The following is a 23,482-nucleotide window of genomic DNA, read 5'->3' as shown; positions in this document are numbered from 1 at the left end:
TATCTATAAAATAAATTACAGTGCAAAATAATTTATTCCAACGGCGTTATTGAAAAACATAAAATATAAATGATATTAAAACGGTGTGTAATATAAGTTTAATCCCCAATTCGAAGGGCACCAGCTATGTGTTATTTAATTTGTGTCTCTCGGGTGCATTGTACACGAACAAGCACAATAATATATATACATACACAGTGACTTTAGGCACCACAATATACGTGATATATACGCAGTTGTTCAATATCTGCATGCTGCAGCAGTATTATATAGGTAGGTATATTGTTTATTTATTTATTTTCGATCCTCATAGCCAATCGGCGTAGGTATTTTGCAATAATATAATAGGTATGTTAAGTAGATTTATGTATTACACGTTTAGCATTTAAATGATATAACATAATATTGAGGTTTACATTTGTTATGGGCGAGTCAGAACAAAAAGATATATATATACTGACTAACATGGCTATACATAATAATGATATTCACAATGGCCATAATATTCACTCATAAATCGAAAAACGTTATAAATAACGAGCACTAAGTAGATCATATGATGCGTTATTGTGAATTTCTCAGAACATCCCTTTGAAACAAGAATCGTGTGGGTACGTATCGTCAAAAGATATTATATAAGATCGGAATGCGTATTGTTATAATTATTGCATCCATGTAGTTTTAATATCACGTGATCTTCATTAGTCTTGTAAGTTGTAACGATAAAATGAATGCATATTACCCAGTAATCTGTATGTAATATTATATTATATTATAGGAATGAACGAATGATATTGGCATTTTGTCAAGTCTAGTACTTACTATATTATTCTCGTTATACTTTATGTGCTAACGATCAACGGCGTATTGTTGTTTATTATTGACTATAATACATGGCGAATAAACTGAATATAGTTGCTATCTCAATCTCATACATTTACACTAGTGTGAGCTTTCCATTAAAAAGCATTTAAGTACCCTTTTCAGCTCTTTCTTCGAAATGTATTTTTACGACTACACCCCTTTTATTATTGAAAATGTAATCTTTACATAAATTTTAATAGAATATATTAGCATAATAATGTAATATTATGTTTATAAATTAATATAGGTAGGTATGCCTGTAAAAGTATGCTATAAAAGTAATACCGAACTTACTATTATGGTTACACAATGAGCAATACACATATATATGACAATTCACATTCACCAAGCATGCTCATCCCCACTTTTTATCGTTTAAATAGATAAGCATTATAGGTAGGTATGCATTAATTAAAGTTCTGTTCTTTGGAATTTGTAAGTTGACTAAGTTTATATTTTTTTGTGAATGTCATCAAATTTTCAACACCTCTGGGAAGTTATGAATAGTGCATTATAGTGTTCCCACTAATTTTTATGATAATTAAAAACATTTTTTAATTTTCAGTTTTCAGAAAATATATAATAATTTGTACTTTGCCTTTTATTGTATAAGATTTATACCAAAACAAGGACTATTGGAGGCTGAAGCCCCCATACCCCCTACCCAGATACGCCACTAGGTGCCCCTATGACCCTATGGCCTTGAGTTATACAGATGAATATTACCTTCAGTTATACATATGAATATTATAATTTATAACGTATTGTTCAAGGGGCCTGCAGCATGCATTACCATTGCTTGTTTCTTCTTAAAATTATACCTTATACAGAAATAACCTTTCACGTCTCATCATAGAGTAATTCGATTTTTATTGAAAAAGAAAAACTTCTTACACATTGAAGTTCGATTTTTTCCAGTAAAGTGTGTTTTGAGCGAAAAATCACGCTTTTCATTTTCACACTTGAAGTGCGTGGGTAGATATCCAGGTACCCGCAAATACAACCGCACTCACACTAATTATTATATTTCATTCAATTACGGCCAACGCAAAGGTCACTTGAGTGGCGACGAAATTGCATATTGCCTAAATATTGACCCTTATTAAATATAAACACGAGAACAGCTCTTTTAATAAGATGATTACAATAATAATAATAATAATTATATTTATATATTTATTAACGGGCTTGGAGCCCAATAGAACAACCCAATTTATAGTTATAAAAACATATGAGCAATACGAGTATAACAACACAATTTATACTTATAAAAACATATGAGCAATATAACACAACCATTAAGGTAAACAAACAATAAAATGGATAAACAAATGGTAATTACCATGAAAACAAAAAGAAAAAAAAACTTGTAAAAGTTATGAAGTATTGAAGTATAATAATATAAAACGCATATTATGTCATACGTATGAATGAATTACAAGCTGTAAAATGTTTTATAACATCGGTTAAAGTATTGAGTAGGTTAGTAAGTATTAAATATTCTAGCAACTGATGCGACCGCCGCCGAGGGCCGGGCAATAGCGTAGTACAAAATATGAATTCGTATTTAAATAAAATATAAAAACGTCTTCTTTTTCATCCATAAGTTATTTACGCTTTCTAAAATAGTAAAATGATATATTATGTATTTATGTTACTCAGTAGTGTATGCAAATCGATTCATACCTCCATACCCTGCCAAAATGGCTTTAACGCTATATATATATAGCTTTATGCCTGCAGGGTGCAATAATATAGTTATACACTTAGACCGTTGCAGATCTAGTGACGTTCTCGGATGAGTCGTGGGTGGTGAAAGGGGAATTTGCCTCCTCTTCGGTTGTGATATTTTTCATTATCCTCTCTTCAGACCTGAAGCGATCGGTACTTGTATAGGACGCCATTACTGCAGGCTTATACATTATACTTGTCATTAAAATAGGCACCTATATTATATTATCTACCCTGCAGGCTGCTGCACGATGCTATAATTTAGAAAATCGTAGAAACGAAAGTCACTGCAGCGACAGACGGCTATAAATTATATTATTACAAGGAGATGAAAAAGAAAATAGCGTTTTCCGCCACCGTCAGTCACCGGGCGCGCGTTTCTCGTCGGGGGGCGTCGCGGTCCGAGCTCGGTCACCGTCGACGCCGACGCCAACGGCGGCGACGAGTTTTCCGACGGGGTTCGTAATAATAATAATAATACGCTGTAAGTCGAGTACGCCAAACGCCACGCACCCACATCGCAGGCGGCCGCGCCTATTGATCCGCCGCACACACGACTTGCCCCCCTGCCGACGCGTCGTCTACCTGTGGAACACGGAGTGGATACACATATATGCGGGTCATATCGTTGAAAAAGGTAATTTAAATAACGGTGATACGGACGATAAAATAATTATACAAACAACATACGTAAAACGCTTATAAAAAAAAAAAAATAATAATAATTCGTAGGGTCCTGTAAAATGCGCGCGTCGCGCCGAAGAGCGGTACACATTAGAAGCTGTTCGCATCTACGACGGAATAAATAATGTTTTTGAAATGTGATAATAGTTAATGATCTACGGACTCGATTCGCAATCGTATGTATTGAAACAACAACTATATACGCGGGTTTTCGATACGATGAAAATAATATATTATGTTATAATTATAAATAATAATATAGTGCAGCAACAGCCGCATAGCGGGGTACGGCCGTATATGCGGGTCGTTTCCGCGTTTGACGGTACCTAGGTACATATTATTATAGACACTAGGTAATGACAATATAATATAATAATATAACACGTTAATTTGTAACGAAAATATTTATTTCGTGTGATTTAGATTGTAGTCGTATCATATTGTGCAGACACACACTCGAGAGACGCGATTATTGTTCATGGTTTGAGGTATTTTAATAATAATATCATAATATTATGAATTTATGACATTGTGCAGAGTACCTACCGCAGCGCGTCTCGAGTGCATTTCCCGGTCGGTGTAGGTTATAGGAACATCAGTTGCATTTTATCCAGCTGCGGGCGCCCGCGATCTGTTTTTAACAACAACAGTGTCACGAATAGAAACATCGTTATTAAAATAATTTAGGGAGGGTATAATATTTTACACGACCAGTGAACGTTTTTTATCGCCGAGTGTAGTAACGAGAGGAAGGTCGTTCATCGGTTTTATCGTCACAGGCAGGACGATCGAGAAAATCCTGGAAAAAAACACTCAAATTCAAAATCACCACCGCGGCGCGCCTTACTCGCGAGTCCTCGTCGCTCCGTCGATATACACACATATATATATACATTTATATTCCCACACATTTATATATTGTAACATCATCGTCATACACTGCAGTACGCCCGCTCGCAGTGTACGCGTGCACTTACTTACCTAACATCTGTCCGTTTTCATCTCGGTTTCCATCCATTTTCCAGGCATACGAGAAGCTCCATCATTATGGCGACGAACGTTATCATACTGTGCATTGCTTTGGTGCCCGCTTATGTAATCGCATTTGGAAAGTACTCGGCAAATATAAAAGTGAGTACCTTTCACCTGTACATCAATTAAATTAATATATTATAGTATCTTGTTATAATATATTGTGTGTTACATTTTTATGTAATGCTTATTGATTAGCGCACGTGATTCAGGTATTCCACGTGTGCTCATGTGACCTCGGCCGTGGGCCTTGTATAAGCGAGGGTACATAGGGTTTTGGCTGTGGAGTTTTTTTAAAATTTAGATCCCTCGTTTGTTCGCGTATGGACATATTATATCCAGAGCATTTTGTGTGCAGCTCAGGATACCGACGTTGAAAAGCACTAAGTGTAGACGATAAATGCAGTATTTTCAGCAGGGCCGGGTGCAAAGAAGATTTTATGATTAAAAATTGCAAACTCCTCCTGTTGGCTGATCATAGTGATTAATGAAATAACAAAAGCTAATTCATTTTAAGAGTTGTCAAGTGCACAGTACAAATATGCACGAAAGTCGATATTATTTAGATGTAATATATAGTGCCACTTTATGACATCACGATATCATCACAGCGGTCAGTCTCGACCCGTATAAAATGTTGTATTTCTTAAAATCAATATTTTAATTTTAGAACATTATAATATTTCTTTTTCGGGTATATATCGAGGAAATTAAGCTTTCACATATTTTAGAGTTTAGACCAAGGGGCCCCAAAAATATATGTGGTTATAGACACCTTAATGCATGAAATCTGACTGGTTTTCAACAGTCATATATAAATGTATTATTGTAATGTTATTGCTACTATATTATAGAGTCAAAAATTGATACTAAAAAATGAATACTCGTAAGTACCTACAATTTTTTGAGGTCCCTTCGCTACCTTCTTAACTTATTTTGAAATGTTCAAATAAACCTACCTGTACACTAAAGATACCCATAGCAGTGAACAGTTTAGTAAATATGGTTATGTGTTTACTTATATACTTACATATTGTGTAATATAAAAAATATTTGTGCTTGTTTAATTAGGAAAAAAAGCAATCGGATTAGGATTTTTCACTTCCTCACCCATTAAATGCAGTCTTGATAATCAGTTATACCTACCTAACTACCATCACCAGTCGTCTCACACGTCTCTTAACCAACACACATTGATATCATAAGTGAATTTCTACCTACATAATTAATAATCAGTATCTGTAGTATTTCGAGGTGACATACATTTTCGTTAATGTAATAATTTTCCGCGGTCCGGGACTCCAGTCATCATTAACTAATGAGTAATGACGTATTGACACGTGGACGTATGACTCTACTAGCGCTGCATCATCCCCCGAACAACAGATTATTATATTAATGCGCAAGACTCAATATCATATAATATATTAATATGTATAGGTATAGGTACCTTAATTGAATGTAATATTGTATTATTATAATTTTGATTATTTGTCAAAAGTTCACGAGGAAATTCTATCATAAGATCATCTCACCCCTAGGGCTTAGGTTAGGTTAAGAACTAGGCTATAAAAAATATTTAGAAATATCGATATTGTTCACAAAATATAATATAGTTAGATACAATAACAAGTTTATCAATTAAAACAATTAAAAATGTCAGTCTTGCACTCATGCCTATTTTTTTTTTATTAATTTTAAACATAAGACATTCCTTGCCTAAGGCTATCTATATCTAGTGATGTTTGACAATTTACATATTAGTTTTGATAGATTAACGTGATAATTAAAAATATTTTGAAGTACTATGGATAATTGGTAATTGGTAATTTTAGATATATAGAAGGTAATGTGAATACAATAATATTCTAATAGATATGGTATGAATGGTCGGAAGATATAAGATGATTGTGTTGATTTAATTAAGGAGTGGGAGTGATGGGGAGTGGGAATTTGTTTATTAGGCATATTAGAGTAGCTAGGAGGGGTTTAGAACTAATTTTAACTCGTTAAGGAAATTGGTGGCAATTTGCAGAAGATCGGATGGAGCGTTCGCTGTGGCTTCGGCATATGAGGGTTTTTCTTTTGGATTTGAGCTTAGCGCTTCATGTCCTCTTCTGTGAGGTGGAGGTGATCCAGTATGTGTTTGAATATGTTGATGAGTTGTGCACTCATGCTTATTAGGTAGGTAGGATTGTAGGAACCTAATAAAAATGTAACAGTTCGTCTATACGTTGGAATACATCTACTACCTAATTAAGTATTATACATTTATCCACACTAAAAGTACACATATGAGTATATGGCATATTAGATTGTAAAATAAACTTTATATTATAAAATATTATTATCAATCATTAGTCATATGTTGTGTTGTCTTTCATAGCTCATCACATCACAGCTTAAAATTAAAAATACAACATTTTACCTTTCTTGTTGTTGTAATAGTAGGTGAGCTTTAATTGTGAATTTATACAGCGCACCTCGTATATCCCGACAATTTCATAATAGCGGTACTAGTACCTAATTAATCTGGAAGTCAAATAAATTATAGGTACATAATTCATTGTAAAGAAATAAGATTTAAGCTTTATGGTGTTAATAAATAAATTACTATGGTAGATAGGCAAATAATAAATATAGTATGTATGTAGGTACTTCAATAGTTATAATTATCAAACATGCATAGCAATATAGCATTATATTATGCTATGGTGTTTAAATTTCTGAAGACTTGATTTTAGAATATTTATAACGTAATAATAAATAATAATATAGGTGTATAAGTGTATTTAGTTGATTTAAAAGTAAATTAAATGTGTGTTCAACGTACATGTTTCGTCGTGTTGTGTGTACTACAGTTCAGGTATACACAACAATAATATTTACAACATTGCACAAAGCACATGCTGCTTATAATAAATTTATTGAAATTAATTGAAAAACATTGAACCTTCAAATATAACAGGTATACCTACCTATAAATAGAGTTAATGTTTTCTTCTAATGTACTATGCTACGTTACATAACAGTGTTTTATATATGTTTTAATTTTGTAAAAAAAAAACATTAAAAAAATCCATTATTTACTTGTCAACCTTTTGTCAAAATACAGTATGTTTTTCCGACAATGAAATATATTGCGGACATTTTGTGGTGTAAGAGCAGCCAACCATATTTATGACATATATTTGAGTAATTACATATTTTAATGGATTTTTTTCCAACCCTGATTTTTTATATATTTTAATAACTTGATGGTTGAACATTAAACCTAAACATCGCGATAACTTTCATTAATTGTAAAGGTCTGTACTTTATTTATTATTTATACATAAATATTGTTTGGTACCTAATATTATTGATTATCATTAAGATATTAACCAATGCATAGGCATATGTTGATCATTATATTATATTAAATATTTTATTTATCATGCAATAATTTTGACAGAACCCATTAATACATTAATTTTGTTTGTTTAAAATAATTTATTTTGGATAAGACATTTACAGTTTGATTGCTAGTGTGCCTGGTACTGGTACATATTCATGGACTTATGGTAGAATGTTTTTAAATACCTACTAATGGTAAACATCCAAGAATCAATGAACCAATAATATAATATAATTTACACATTACATAATTGATCACTCAAACAGACAAATATTTCAGCTATAGGTACCTACCTATAATCGCATTATACCATGTCACCATGATTATGATACCTAAACGAAAATCACACGATTCATGAGCGGTACAGGGTTATAATATTACTTAATCATCATCATAAATTGACTGTACTTACAAGTTACAAGATACAATTAAGCGACATGTATGTTTTCCTATTTCTGAAATGGTCCTCAGATTTACCAATTTATTGAACTGTATCGATCTGTGCGCCAACGGCAGAGCAAATCTTTCGAATTTTCCAGCAGTAGATAATTGGTATTAAACTTTCATTTTCATATTTCAGCAAACAAAAGTCAACATCAACGTGTGTCCTGTGAATTGTAATATACCTTCAAAATCTATCATACATTTTGAATACGTCTTATAATAATGCACAATAAAATTTATTTTAAATAAAATTTGATTGATATTTTATACAAAGTTTAGTACCTACTTACCATGCCTAGCTAATCATGAACATATATTTTTAAACTATATGTGTCCAGCTTCTGTTGTGATGATGCAGTAATGAGTAATTTATTAAATATATGAAAAAAAGGATGTCGTGTTAGTTACACTATTTATAACTCAAGAACAGCTGATCCGATTTGCCTGAAAATTGGTAGGGATGTAGCTTACAACCAAGAGATGGACATAGGATACTTTTTATCCCGTTCCTGTAGAACGTGACATAAAATAATATGGTGTAATAAAACGCAACTGACATAGAATAAAATATACATATAGATGTATATAGATTTTACGGCAAAGCGGCCCTCGGGTTTTCAGCTATACCTGCACCTTTGACCTTTTTGTCTGTCAAATTATGTGTTTGATCGGCGTTTTTATTCATTGTTCTGAGAAGAAAAATTCTACAATCTATTCTTAATTGTTTAGTAAAAATTAGTACTTTTTTTTGTTTTTTGGTTGCCATTGGTTATCGGGCAGATCAGGTATATAAGCATGCATCAAATCAAATTTATGCAAATTGTCTACCGAAGTAACTGAGTTGCACTTATAGCCTCTCATCGGCCTGTCTACAATAAAAATAAAAATAAAACATATTATAGTGTATGCACCTTGCGGGGTCCGCAATCCACCCCAGGTGGATTGTCTACCTGATAATTAGGGCTGTGAATTGAATATAATATAAAATGTCCAAAATTATAGTATATACAATTTATTTAAAATGGTTTTTAATTTAATTTTTATATTTATATTAACATTAGGTCCAAGATATCATACATGAGTACATTGCATGCATAAACAAATGTTTATATTTAATAAAAATGTTGGTTGAATTTGAATTTTCTATATAAAATGCTATTCACCTGAAACATTTTTTGAACATTTTAGAAATAAATAACTTACGACTAACTTATGTAGTTACCTAGCAATTGCCTTAATTTATGGATGTATATATAGCCTGTGTGCAAAAATTTTTTCCGTCGATTGAAGGAATTTGATTAAAAATACTGGGAAATGATCTAAAAAGGAAAATAAGATCTAAAAATGCAAAAAAACGCAAAATAAAAGTTGCAGAAATGGATTCGTAGTTACACAATTCAAATTATGTACTTACAAAGCTACGTTTCACAATCACCAAAAAAATGTACTTTCCTACAAATTCACAGCCCTACTGATAATATACTGCTTGCATTATTACGAGCGAGTTTCATATAGAGTTAGCATTTTTAACGAACAATGAAGTGCAAGGGATCAGCTAGTATAATATAAATTTATATTATGCTCAATTTGGAGGGGTGATTGGAAGGGCTTAAGTGCTTAACCCTTCTAATTTTAAAATTTGCCCCACCAGGGTACCTAATGTGTATTATAGTTGAAAAATAAATTAAATCTTCTATACATAATACATAGTATACATTAAAGTTTAAACAACAATAATTCATTATTGATGTATTTTCCATAGCAGATATGAGATATGGGAAACTGTTTTTATCATTATTAACAATTCCAATCATCTCTGTGACATGTGGAATATCTCTTATCTCATTTCTCAGCAACGAGGAAGATTAAGAATTGACTTCGAACTTTGATGAATCAGTGATATTTACAAATATATCAATAACTTATATTGAACCGAATTTGTCATATGATCGAATTGTTTAACAAGCCATTCTTGCCTCTTGGATAAATTTGCAATTTTAAATCGCTGGTTACAATAATAGCACCTAATAAATATATACACACCTAAATGATTTTTATTACTTAAAATATTTTTTATTTTCGTAATAGGTCCATTAATATATTAATGACGGGTTACATGAATGTTCACTAAATATAATATTTGATCGAATCAATTGTCAACTAATGCTTAATGGTCCCTTATACATAATTTAACCTAACTGTTTTGTAGCGTATGAATTGTATAAAGTTGATCATAGTATTTTGGTAAATGTAAAAATGTACCATCAGCAAAAATATGATTTAAACGACTTAATATAAGATTAGTTGGGCAAGTCAATACAACTATATTTGAAATTTCTTCCGTGTAGCAAAATTATTTATCTATATTAGTTTTAAGAGTATCACGCAAGTTAAATAATTGAAATTTTGAGTCTTCCAGTGACTTTGGAATTGTTGGCAATTTTTTTACGGAAATCGTACATACTTTTTCTCCACAATCTAATGTCAAAATGAACGGTATGTTAATAATTTTCTGTGCTACGTAGTTCTTGTCAAATTATTTTGTTCGGCTTGTGATTAAATCGTTTTCACATTTTCTTTTGATTCGGGAATTTAATATTTGTCTACTAACGTCCTAACGATATTTTCCGAAATAGTATCATGATTGTGTTGATTAAGCATGCTAAGAACTTTCATGGCATTGTTCTCAACATATATTATACTTGATTGACAATTTTTGTTAGTACACCGATATCGAATATTGCCTAGGTTTTTAAGTTAGTTAATATTAACTATATTTATGATTATTTAATAATATACATGGTTTACTTTTTCAGTTTCAAACTTTTTTGATATAGCTAGATCCATTTTTACACTATTTTTATTACCATTTCACAGTTTACGAAACAGTTAGTGAGTTTAACACGGTTCAAAATAGTTAACAATCAACAACCAACAGTCAATTGCAGCTCAAATGTAAAATCCGATCACGACACTATCATTGACGCATTCTGATACGAAAGATAAATTAACAATAAAACATTATCTCAATTACCCGGTTATACATATTAGGAAATCAAGTCCAAGGAAAACCCAGTCCGACTATATTTTTAAATAGTGTACTAGAAAATTCTTAGAATATATCTATACACATAAAAATAGAGCCAAAAATGTATAACAATTCATCAATTGAGAACGGCTGGGCCGATTTGGCTCAATTTTTTTTTAATTTTTCGTAATTGCCAGCAGGAGAAGGTTTTTACGTAAACATTTATTGGAAAACCTCTATTTTTAAAATTTTTTTTTGAGTTCCAGAATGTTTTTTTGAATTAAAAAAGCTATAACAAGCTTTAGCTTATAAAATTGAACATACCTATGACATAAATTAATCGTTAAAATGTGGCCCCCGGCCAACACCAAAAAAATGGATCAACATGAAGAAGTATATCGTGTATTGAATATTAGGTATTAATATTATGTTTCACTATATAAAGTTTAAATTTTGTTAAGTGATAATTTTCGTATTGTTTTTATTCCGTTCGATTTTATTTATAGTCGTAAATACCCTCTCTTTACAGTTTACATAGAACGCAAAAGTCAATAGTAGTGATACAATTTAGGTTTTATCTATATGAAATATGATTATTCGATTATTACGACTTCATTTTCCATTTTCCGCTGTTGGCGTTACCAGAAAAACTGCGGAAGTACAATTTTAGTTTATTTTATTGTATGTTACTAATCTTACAAGACACAATCCCGGATGGTTTAGATTCACAATTGGACCCGATAGGTCCGACCCGGGGAGTCGCTCAAATTGAGATTTTAAGATTTACAATGAAAATATTTGTTTATATACGGTTGCTATTGGTTATAGGAGAAATATAAATATATTTAGTAGAAATGGTTATTTTTTTTTTGTTCATTGGTTGCCTGCAGTGGTTCATCGGCCCAGTAACTTTTTTGAATTTACAATTTTAATTCAGTGTAATCAAAACTTAAATTTTTTTAAGTTTCACAATTTCTAAATCCATATTATAAAGATTAGGGGCCAAAATTTGAAAAAGTGACGTGGTCGATCTCAAGAAGACATAATAACGAATTCAAATTAGTTTTTAAAAATCTTATCGCATTATTAGGTCCATCGGACTTGGACAAAATATTGGATGTTTTAGTCGAAAAAATGGTTGGTATCGAATCCCCTTAAGCATTCATTCAATTGAATTTTCGCACATTGCCTACCAAGGTGGCTTAGTTGCGCTTATAGCTGCTCATCGGCGTGTCCGCAATAAAAATAAATATAAAACCTATTATTTCAATAATACACAGCAGGTAGGCATAACATACCTACTGCTCCTCGCATTACCATCATCGTCCATCGAGTCTCATATAGAATTGGCATTTTTAACGGGTAACAAAGTGCACAGTATCAGCTAGTATTATACATAACATGTATATATATACATATTAATATATTATACATACTGGAGCGCAATAGTGTTGCATTTTATGCAGGTAAAATAGATAAGACGGGCGCGATAGCCGATAGTGCTAATTGGTCGAGCGCAATCGTGTTGTCTTTTTTGAATGGAAAAAGGTAAGCCGAGCGCAATCATGTTGCACCGGTAATTTAGTGGCCCATGATTGATCTATTAAAGTAATTATTTTTTCAGGTAAATCGGAAAAAAATAATATATTAAATATAAGAAAGTGACTCAGATAAAAATGATGAATACATATATGTCATATTATATTGTATAAAGTGATATAATTATCCGTAACAGAGGGTGTGCACTATGCTTGGGCAAGGCCCCTCAAGTCTCTATTTCATTTAAATAGTAATTGGAGCTATCCAAGTCAAAGACTTAAATTGTACCTATAAACCTACTACCATCGCTATCTCTAATCATCAGTAATAACAATAGTGGGTAAAGTACCTAGTTAATCTCAGGAAAGGGTTGGGTACATTTTTAATAGTTTTTAAAAATGAGAAATCGTCACAGCTAAATATTTTTATTATTTATTCTATAATTGTAATAAGTATTATATGTAGGTATATCGTATATGCTAAACTACCTATATGCTATAATATTGTTCTCGAGCTTCCGATATTCGTTTTTATTTACTCCCTTACGTGACGACCACTGATGAAAGTATTTTAGGCATCATATAAGTCACAAACTATAACATTGTATTTTATTAAATCTTGTTTCCGCGATAATCCCGCAGGACTCTGAGTATGTTCGAAGCAAACTGCTGGAGAACGTTATCAACCAACTGGAAAAGGACATCGTCAAGTCGGAGATGGACGGTGGCAAGTACGACGCGGCGGCGAGGTATGGGCCGCGGATGAAGACCACTGAACGTGAACCTACCGGTGCCGACTACGATGACGCGGCCGCGGACGGCCCGAACGCAGTGCCGTCGATCCGGGACAACGAGTACGTGCAGCACGGCACGCTGTGGGGAGCGCAGTACATGAGCGGTACGTGCAATGTTCGTTTATTCTCCTTATTATACGGTCCATTATAGCTGGTGCCTGGAGATACAGAATATATAAGATTTTAGAAGGGTGACTCACACTATAATATATATAATTCTTCTGTACGTGTGTTTACATACAAACCACCTATTTGAACTAATCCTAAACGACTGGACCGATTTTAATAACATTGTTTGAGTGGGTACTTGGATGGTTTGGATTCACATTTAGGTTCCAACCCGGTGAGGTGCTCAAACGGGGATTTTGAGATTCACGATAGAAATTTTTGTTTACAAATGATTGCCATTAATTGCTCGGGCAGACGAGGTTAGGTTAGGTAAAATTAGTTCACAAAGTGAGTTGCATCGTGTACTGAGAAAAACCAAAATATACCTATTCATAGCTATATTTTATATTTTTTTTATTTTTTCACGGGCGAAATCGGGTTGATTTCATTTAATAACCACCTGGGTCACACGGTAATTGCATACAACTTTAAAATGTTTTTATAAAAACGAATTATATATTTTTTTAATGTATCCAACTATTTCTATTAATCCCGACTACGAGTTGTACACTTGTACCTACTGGTTTAGTTATTAATTAATCATAATTATTTTAATTTTAAATACAAGTAACTGTTATAAGTAGATATGTTTGAACTTTATTTTAACTAAGTTTTTTAGTTAATTTTAAGTAATATGGCTAAGTTATTACAACGGATACGAAGTTACATTGGCCATTTAAGTTATCAAGTTGATTAGAAAATTTACCAACTAGTAAAATTAAAAAGTTTTAAAAAAATGATAAACTTTTAAATTCAGTAATGCCCACTTTTGTCTACAACAATATAATATATATCTAAATAAATACATTGTTGTTTTTCCTGGCTGTATGTATAGGTGGTGCCGGCGAAGGAGTGCAGATTCTGAACCCAGACAGTCCGACGAGAAACAAAAATGAAGTGAAAACCGACGCAGCGCTGCCGGCCTACTGCAACCCGCCCAACCCATGTCCGGTGGGATACACGGGTAAGTTATTATACTCAAGTACAAAACTAAGGTACAATAGACGCTAAAAAGTCAATAAAAAATAACCAATTAGTTAAAACTGAAATAGAAGCTACCTACTATTTGTAGCAAATTTAATAAATACGAATAAAAACTATGGCTACGGCCAGGCACGGCACTAGAATTTTTTTCCAGGGGGGGGCAGAGTGGGGCAAATATTTTTTTTACATGGGCTAAAATTGTTTCAACAAATGCTGAGGTCATTTAAATGAAATATAAATATTTTCGTAGCATATAACATAATTTAGCTATTACTAATAGCCTATTAGCTACATACCTACTGGCTACTACATAAGTTTTAAATTGTATGCTCTTAACGTCTAAACAGATAATATATACAAAATTTTGAATAGTTAAAAATGTTTTAAGAATAATGTCAAATATTTTTTTTGTACCTTATGTAATATGTAAGAAAATGTTTAATCACAGACCTTCAACAACTATTCTCATAATGATAACATGATAATTTCTTTATGACTTTAATATTACATACCTTTGTGAATGAATAATTATGTTTCTTTTACTTACCTACATTTCATAAATATAAATTAAAGGATGTGTTTAGTAATTAACAATTGATATCTAATTTTAATATTATTATTTATTTTCTACCTATTTCAAAATAGACTATAAGTCGGGCGTTGCATGTTGACGTATTGATACGCCGCGTCGCACGCCCGTATAAAATATTAATATTATTACATATTTATATCAGTGTTTATAACGGCAACAACTTAATACACATGTTTTCGAAAATACAATAGTATTTCATAAACTAAAAAGGAATATTTCATAAATTCTTTGATGTCGCTCTTATTTAAAAATAATGTATTATGACTAAATGACTTTATTATATCGTACATATTTTTCAGTGGGGGGAGGCTGATCTGTTTTATCTGTTTTCTGGGGGGCTAGAGCCCCAACTTGCCAACTCTTGGCGCCGTGCCTGGCTACGGCCTACGATTTTCTTANGGGGGGGGGGGGCTAGAGCCCCACCTTGCCACCCCTTGGCGCCGTGCCTGGCTACGGCCTACGATTTTCTTAGTAAATTAAAAAAATAAAAATATTCTTAGGAAAAAAAATGTACGAACCAAATTATTACTTACGAATAATTAAAGTAGGTTATATCTACTCTTTCTCTGCAGGATATTATATAAGGGAGTCAAAGGACTTGAACACAAAACTTGTATCACTGTATCAATACATATTTAAATTAATTATCTCATGTAATAAAAGATAATAAATATCAACAAAGTTGAAATAAAGAACTTAAGAAAAAAAAGTTTCAAAGAAATGGTACTCTTACACTTTTAGACGAAGATGGTTGTATAATGGATTTTGAAAATACGGCGGCGTTCAGTCGAGATTATCAGGAATCCCAAGAATGCATGTGTGATTCTGAACACATGTTTGACTGCGCAAGATCGAATACTGGCACCAAACACAGCGTTGACATGGATGAACTAGTAAGAACATTTCAGGTATTTTGAATATTTATTCAATATTTTATTGTTCTCAATATGTGACGACTATGTATTCAATCCTTACAGGTAGATGATGAACATAAGAGTTTGGTTGCAAAAAAATTCCATGTTAAAAAGGTTAGTATTTTTTGCTTCAGTTTTCTAGTTAATTTTCAAGATACACCAATAATGCTAGTTGCGCATAAGCACAACTGTAAGAACATTAAATTTAATGATTAACACAATTCAGGGTGTAACAGCAAGACCTGACAAATTAAATAACTTTTGTTTTAATCAATATTTAAAATTCGTTTTTTTTTATATATTTTAATGATACTTGGGCTGTATGTGTTATAAAACATTTTTTATCCTGAAAATAAAAAAACTAAATCTGGTGTAAATTTTTTTTAAATTCAAAATTGTCGAATGTGTAAATCTGGTTTTTAGAAAAATGATGATTGTAAAATAAATGTATTTAAGTTGACTTTTTTTAAATTTTTCAAAATAAATTTCAATTATATTTTAAAATTTTTATTTTCAGTATGAAATAATTAAAATTAAGAATATTGATTAGAACTAAAACTAGTTAATTTGTAATGTCTTCTTGTTACACCTTATAATATAAATTTTGTTTTTACAGGCATTTAATCCATACTTACAAGGAGAATTTCTGCCCATAGCAGCAAAAAAGGGAATTAACATCGGATTGTAACATATCTTAATCCAAAACGACCAATTATTTATTCATTCTATATTAGACGATTCCAACAACAATGTTACAAAGAAAGAAAAAAAACATATATTTATTTCAACCAGTTTGTTTATAAGTAAAAAAAAAATGTTACCTGATAGATAATATTTAATTATAATGTCATCCTTAATTACATGTTAAAGATATGACCAAGAGATACAATTATACAATTAATTAATAAATTATAGACTAAACTAATCATTTTTAAAGACTAGAAAAATATTTTTTTAATTCGTTTAAAATATCTCTAGAATTGTAATGATTAGGATATATTGAAAGTGACTTCTTTACCATAGCATAACTTGTTTGGTGATCACCTTCCTGGAAAAAGAAAATATTAACAATTAACTATTTAGTAATATAATGTATTGTTATAAATTATTTAATATTTACCAAATACCTTATTTAATTTAAAAATTTCTTAAATATAAAACAAGAGATATATTATATTCATATTATTTTGATGTTTTGTTTTGTACATAATATCTTTTATCCAAAAAAAGTTCAACAATCCAATCTATTTTAGATATAATGTTTCATTTACATTCTAAGATTAATTCACCTTTTTAAATATCAGTTAAAAATAATTAAGTTAAATTAATACTATACAAATAAGTTGTGAGTATTGTGTTATAAAATTCAAAATTGTTTTAATTGTTCTACTACTCTGTATTAGAATTTAATTTAAAAAAAAATGTAAACTGTTCAAATTTTTATTCAGATTTATTTGAGATTTTAAAATTTAACTTAACAAAATTTATTTAAGTAGCTCAAAAACCAAGTCTTTACCTCTTGAGCTAGTAAAGCTCTGTTATAATGTGGTTCGTAAAGGTGATCTTCAGCTGCTATTGCAGAGTTCAATAAGGATTCTGCCCGAGACACATTATTTTTACGCCACATCAATACAGCCAAGTTATTTAGAGCTGCACCATGAGAACTATTCAAAGACAATGTTAAATGCAAACTGTGCTCAGCTATATCCAAATCTCCAAAACCCTGCGGAATACACAATATCAAAAACCATTCTTATGAATAGAAACATATCATAATAGATACGCACAATTGCCACATGACTGATATTGTACCAGACGTCAGCTGCATTATCATCCAATGCCAATCTTAATGCATTTTCAAAGCATGCTGTAACTACATCGAATTGTTGGGCATAGAATGAGCACAGTCCTAGATTATTAAAAAGCTCAGCATTGTATAAGCCCATTTGTAGCAGTCTCCTGCATGAAACAACAACATTATTTAAATTCTAATTCAAACACAAAAGTAAATATTGAACAATATTCTTAAAATTAAATATCTACCTATAATATCTTAAGGCTACTTCGGGCTGATCAGAATAAAAATGATGTAATCCAATACATGCAATTGATTCCATATCTGTTGCATCTAATTCAAGTATATCTCTATAGTATTTAACTGACATTGGTATATTGTTTAGACCTTCAAATATTCTGAAACAAAAATAACATGAAATACAAAAATTAAATTAGTATAAACATGCAAATTTATAACTATTTTACTAAAATTTGTGTAAGATGATAAATTTCACATTGATTATAAAGCTGAATTAATCAATTAAATAAAAAGATGTATACTTATTTGATTTCTAGTATTTCTACAATGATCGCCCCGACTCCCTGTGCAATTTTTTATTTTTAGCCATCTGAATTGAATTTGTGTTTGATAATTGTGTATTAAAAACGTGTAAAAAAAATTATTATCTATAATACATTATAAAAATAAAGTGCTATCACTAATTAAGTGGAAATTAATGAAATTGCATGTGCAGGAAAAATAATAAAAAATTCAACTATAACTGCATTAAGTATAACTAAATACCTAGCCATTTCAATGAGTAATGTAACTTCATGTGGAAACCAAGACATTGCTTTCTGGCATATGTCTAATGAACTTAAAGGCTGGTCAAGGCGAATAAATAATCGCGAAAGGCGTAAAAAAACTTCAATATTAGGTCCATGTTGTAAAGCAGATCTAAACTGAGCTTCCCCGTCTCTTAGTAATCCTAACATTACATAACATTTTCCCAACTGCACTTTCCACCAAGGGTCCTCAAAGTTGCAACACTTAGTTGCTTCGACAGCAAAGTCTAATGCCTAAATGAAGTATCAAAAATACATTCAAATTCAAATACATTTTAACATTAATGACTAAAACAACCCTTAATGAACACTTACATTTCTAATATCATTTTGTTGATAATATATGTAGTTGAACAACAACTTTGAAAGTTGTTTATCAGATGCATATTTAGGAAAATTTAAGCGGGATATATTAATAAAAGGACCATCAATTTGGGAGACCATTGACGCAGTACCAAGGCGTATATTTCTAGCTGATTGAGACGTCAATGGTCTTGAAGAACCAACAGTGCGTGGTGTTTTCAAAGCCATTTGTAAATTACTACCTCCAGCAGATGAAGTTGATGGACGAACTATACCACTCAAGGGCCTTCCACCAACTGTTCGAGGCCTATAAATAAATAACAGATTATTATTCAGGTTTAATTTCATATTTTTATCATAAGATAATATGAATTAACTAGAGATTTTAAAGTAAAACTGATACATTTTCTCTTACCTTTGGTTACTAGTGTCTTGTGCCGTTCTTAATGATGTACCTACTCTAGCATTTTCAGCTATTGCATCAGAGTTAAAGTAAGAATCAGCAATGCCTTCTTCTTCTGCTTCAATATCATCAATAGACAGTTGTTCAGTTAATGCACGCATTTTTAGAGCCCATGCTGCCTTATAACATACAGAAATAAAACATACAGTAGATTCTTATTATGTCAAATATTTTGTAATTTCTAACTCAATGAAAATCCGTTTAAATTAATAACCATTACAATGCAACTCAATGTCCAAAAATATTTTTTTGTTTCACTTAAATTTTGACATAATGAGAGTTTAGTTGTAGCTTACTGTATTTATTATTTTCAAATAGAATATCAACGAAATTTTCTCCCATCCAGTTTTTTTTGTAATAAACAACTAAAATTATAAATTATTTTTAGTTCATTATTTAGAGTCACATACTTATATTTTTACCTTCCTTTGTGTTTCCTTACAATTAGAATATACCCTTATGTATTTGAAAAATTGATAAGAACTAGTTTTAGTTGGACCTGATAGTTAATATAAGTAAAAATTGGGCACAAATACATATGACGTCACTTCAACATCTTAGCATAATAATATACTATTTTATTGAATGTTTTAAAACGATTAGTGCCACTTTTAAAATGAAACAATTGCGACTTTAAATTACAAAATCTGTAAAAGATTTCAAAATTAAATTAAATGTTAAAATTTTAAATGTTGACAGTGACCATATGAATCATTGATAAAAACTAATGGGTTACTTAATTTGAATATATATATATTATTTGAATAAGTCTATTGAGAAAGTCCTTAATATATACCATGAAATTCATGGGTGAGAAAAAACATGGGTGTCTAAAACTTGCAAGAGTGCCTATTACAAATAATTTCATATAGTTTTATTTAATGTGATCACTGGTTTATAAAATCTACTGTTTATAATAATTATGGTTTATTGAGTATCATTTTTAAGATTTTCTCATTTGTCCTAATTCTAACATTTTTTTTTTGTAGCTATTTAGTATCAATTCCAAGATATGTCTTGTTTTTTTTGCAAAAATTAGGTTTACTTCTAAACCGGAGTTAGTCAACATTTTGTGTTCTATGTAATTTATATTATATTTACATAGAAAAATCTGTTTAGTTATAATATTGTTTTACACATTTAAGTTGTATGTAATCAATCGGTGAGTTGTAAGTTGATACAAGTAATTAATAATTATCACTTACTTGGTCGTATGGGTTTTTCGATAAGATTATTGAACAGCTCTCAATGCATTTGTCGTAGTTGTGTTTCCTCAAATCCATGCATGCAGAGTAGAAAGTATCAAGTGAGGTAATCACTTTAATATCGTCCATTGTTGGGAATAATTATCAATCGTTTTGAGCGACTAGCCAGAGGTTGTCTTTTGAAATATTTTAATTTTTGGTCCGTTTTACTGATTTAGTACTGCACCAAGAGGTAAGGTTGCAGACACAATCTTGATATTTATTGAAGTGCTAGATAAGCAATTATAAGCAATAATAATTAATAAGATTATAGTTTTTAACTTTTTTAATTAAATTAATATTTTTACATAGTTTTCTTTCTTTTTTAATATTTAATGAGTTATAATTAAAGTAATAAGTCATACATTATGTATAAATAGTAGAAAAATTAAAAACTATTAATTTAGTTTTAACAAAATTAGGTAAGAAACAATATGAGTTAGAACCTATCTATGTTTAATATAGTATTAAGTATAAAATAGCAAGGCTGGGCATTAAAGAGTTAAAAAGCAAAGTTTAGTTACTTTTTTTAAAAAGTAACTTATGAGTTAATTAATTTTATTGTCATGTTTTATTTTTTGCATATTGTGTTACGATATTGACTGATGTTATTAAGTTTAAATTGGCAGTATATTGAATTACTTTTCAACAATTTGAATGACTTGGTAAAATTTATGAAGTATATAACATAACTCAAAACTACCCCAGTGTTATTTTGAATATAGACACACATTTTTTGTGTAGATACAGTTGTTTTGATAATTGCGAACGCAGAATAAAACATTTCTTTGGGTAAATTAATAAGGTACAAAGGTAAAACAAATTATCCAAATATTTTGAATGACCCTAACATTGGCTACAGTTCAAGACAGCTACACAATCCAGTACACAGGCAGATTTTTGAATGAAAAACCAGTTTTAAATGTGAGAAATCTTGTTTAGGAACCATTATCTGATATTGGAGTGTTTTATCTTATTTGGGCAATCAAGAGTAAAATTAGTATGTTTGAATCTAGAATGTCATTAAAGAAGAATTTACAAGATACAATACATACACAAATTGATTGCAATCATTAAATTACTGTATGAGTTAAATACTCAACAAAGGTTTGAAAGTAAATACAAATCTTTGCTAATGTTTCTAGATAAAGATTGTGGCATCTACTCCTACACATCACATTGGATGATAAGGTCAGTAGGAATAATATGTCTTGTTCTTATAAAACTGCTTGTCCATCAGCCTTTATCAGTCCGGTATCTTTGTAGAGATTTATAGAGATCACAATATTGGCAATATGGCAAACGGCGATACCAAACTATTATGATATTAGAAATTACCAAATTATACTCATAATTAATTGTAGCAACATTTAAAACCATTTACATTAGACATTTAGCAGTCTAGTTAACTAAATGATTAGATAGGTGGGTACAATACATTATATTAGGATCCACGACCCACCTACCAAACATTATAAAATGAGATGAAACGATACTAATTAATTACGCTCTGTGATAGTTGAGGTAATTTTATTGGTTTTAGATTTAAGTATAAAATACAATCAAGTATAATGTGATAAAACTGTGTATTCACTCACTTTTGACTTTTCACGTTATTGAAATTTGAAGTTACAACCATACATATATTATACAACTGAACATTCTGTAATCTAAGGTTACACAGCCAATTTTTAGTCTGTAATTGTGATAATCGGACTTGTAAGTTGTTTCACAGAATGTAAATATGTAATACAGATACCATATACCTATGAGTAAATAATATTATATCCACAGTTTCATATTCATATCGACGACTTATTATGTTGTATCACAAATGTATTAAGGGGGGTCCACCTTGAATAGTTCAATTATACATCACGATATCTAAAATCGTGTTAAACGTTTATATTTTTATAATAATTGTAGGTACATCACAAAGGCTTAGAATAAAATAACTAATAAGTACGATTGCAAACTCATTATAGACTTCTGTGTGTACAATAAATTATTCTGTAATCTGTATCTACACGATTGTATCACACTAATTGATAACGGAGATAACAGTATTTTAAAATTCAAAATGGCGATCGATCATTCACGTTAAAATCTAATAGGTACTTAAATAATATTCATTATTTTAATCTCATTGAACGTTGTTGGTTGTTTTATTTTATTTTAATTCAATACCGTTTTTTAGAGTAAATTTAATAAATATTTGTTTTCCGTTAAATTGTGATTTGCGTGTATCGTCGTAGATAATAAGGATATTTATTTTTTAATTTATTATCTATGGTTTCTCGCCTCTCGTGAGTGGTCGTGAGTACAACTTACTGGTGACGTTAGCGGATCCAGTATACAGTGCAATTTCGCTACGAAACATTTCGTAGAATCGCAGCAGCTCGACACCAGCTAACATCACAACAATATTATAAAATAGCGATTAGCGAAACTACAATAGTCACTACACTGATCACTGACTGACGAGTGACAACGCGCGCACGGAAGATTGTACAGCCACAACAACATTGATAAGCCGATAATAATAATAATAATAATAATAATAATAATAACACCGTAAACCACCAACATTATAATATTTTAATATATGTGTTGCAGTCAGAATAATAATAATATTACGTTCAACACCAATAATAATAAAACAAAAAAAATATCGTACCAG

The 23,482-nt window shown here is 30.7% G+C and overlaps 2 protein-coding genes across 7 annotated transcripts; one reads left to right on the top strand and one right to left on the bottom strand.

Annotated features, from left to right (window-relative positions):
• Positions 1 to 3,102: 3,102 nt before the first annotated feature.
• Positions 3,103 to 16,974, top strand: LOC111035208 (neuroendocrine protein 7B2). 3 transcript variants are annotated; one of them, XM_022316736.1, is made up of 7 exons: positions 3,103 to 3,232; positions 4,305 to 4,410; positions 13,361 to 13,616; positions 14,516 to 14,644; positions 15,998 to 16,164; positions 16,234 to 16,284; positions 16,787 to 16,974. In XM_022316736.1, exons 2-7 carry the CDS (start codon positions 4,327 to 4,329, stop codon positions 16,856 to 16,858), a joined length of 759 nt encoding a protein of 252 aa, XP_022172428.1. In that variant the 5' UTR covers positions 3,103 to 3,232; positions 4,305 to 4,326; the 3' UTR covers positions 16,859 to 16,974. The 3 variants fall into 3 exon arrangements, with proteins under 3 accessions (XP_022172428.1, XP_022172427.1, XP_022172426.1); XM_022316735.1 differs by lacking the exon at positions 3,103 to 3,232 and adding an exon at positions 3,326 to 3,455 and having other exon boundaries at positions 15,998 to 16,149; XM_022316734.1 differs by lacking the exon at positions 3,103 to 3,232 and adding an exon at positions 3,329 to 3,455.
• LOC111035206 (tetratricopeptide repeat protein 8) lies at positions 16,897 to 23,230 on the bottom strand. Of its 4 annotated transcripts, XM_022316731.1 has the most exons (10): positions 22,569 to 22,782; positions 22,401 to 22,498; positions 20,764 to 21,033; positions 19,511 to 19,677; positions 19,108 to 19,402; positions 18,752 to 19,026; positions 18,214 to 18,363; positions 17,958 to 18,129; positions 17,687 to 17,893; positions 16,897 to 17,218 (listed from the first exon to the last, which is right to left on the bottom strand). In XM_022316731.1, the coding sequence occupies exons 3-10, from the start codon at positions 20,890 to 20,892 to the stop codon at positions 17,102 to 17,104; spliced, it is 1,512 nt and encodes a 503-aa protein (XP_022172423.1). In that variant the 5' UTR covers positions 20,893 to 21,033; positions 22,401 to 22,498; positions 22,569 to 22,782; the 3' UTR covers positions 16,897 to 17,101. The 4 variants fall into 4 exon arrangements, with proteins under 4 accessions (XP_022172423.1, XP_022172424.1, XP_022172422.1 ...); XM_022316732.1 differs by lacking the exons at positions 22,401 to 22,498; positions 22,569 to 22,782 and adding an exon at positions 23,134 to 23,230; XM_022316730.1 differs by having other exon boundaries at positions 22,401 to 22,782.
• Between the last annotated feature and the right edge of the window lie 252 nt (positions 23,231 to 23,482).

The sequence above is a fragment of the Myzus persicae genome, unplaced genomic scaffold (assembly GCF_001856785.1).
Source record: "Myzus persicae strain clone G006 unplaced genomic scaffold, MPER_G0061.0, whole genome shotgun sequence".
In the NCBI taxonomy this organism is placed as follows: Eukaryota; Metazoa; Arthropoda; class Insecta; order Hemiptera; family Aphididae; genus Myzus; species Myzus persicae.
Note: the sequence above shows the minus strand (reverse complement) of the source record. Positions and strands in the feature narration are given on the sequence as shown.

Coding starts and splice junctions, on each gene's coding strand:
- LOC111035206 (XM_022316732.1), bottom strand. CDS start 20,892: ATGGACGATATTAAAGTGATTACCTCACTTGATACTTTCTACTCTGCA. Junction 19,027..19,107: donor AACAAAATGATATTAGAAAT/GTAAGTGTTCAT, acceptor TACTTCATTTAG/GCATTAGACTTTGCTGTCGA. Junction 17,219..17,686: donor GAGCTTTACTAGCTCAAGAG/GTAAAGACTTGG, acceptor TTCTTTTTCCAG/GAAGGTGATCACCAAACAAG.
- LOC111035208 (XM_022316734.1), top strand. CDS start 3,430: ATGATCTACGGACTCGATTCGCAATC. Junction 16,165..16,233: donor AACTAGTAAGAACATTTCAG/GTATTTTGAATA, acceptor CAATCCTTACAG/GTAGATGATGAACATAAGAG. Junction 16,285..16,786: donor AAAAATTCCATGTTAAAAAG/GTTAGTATTTTT, acceptor TTGTTTTTACAG/GCATTTAATCCATACTTACA.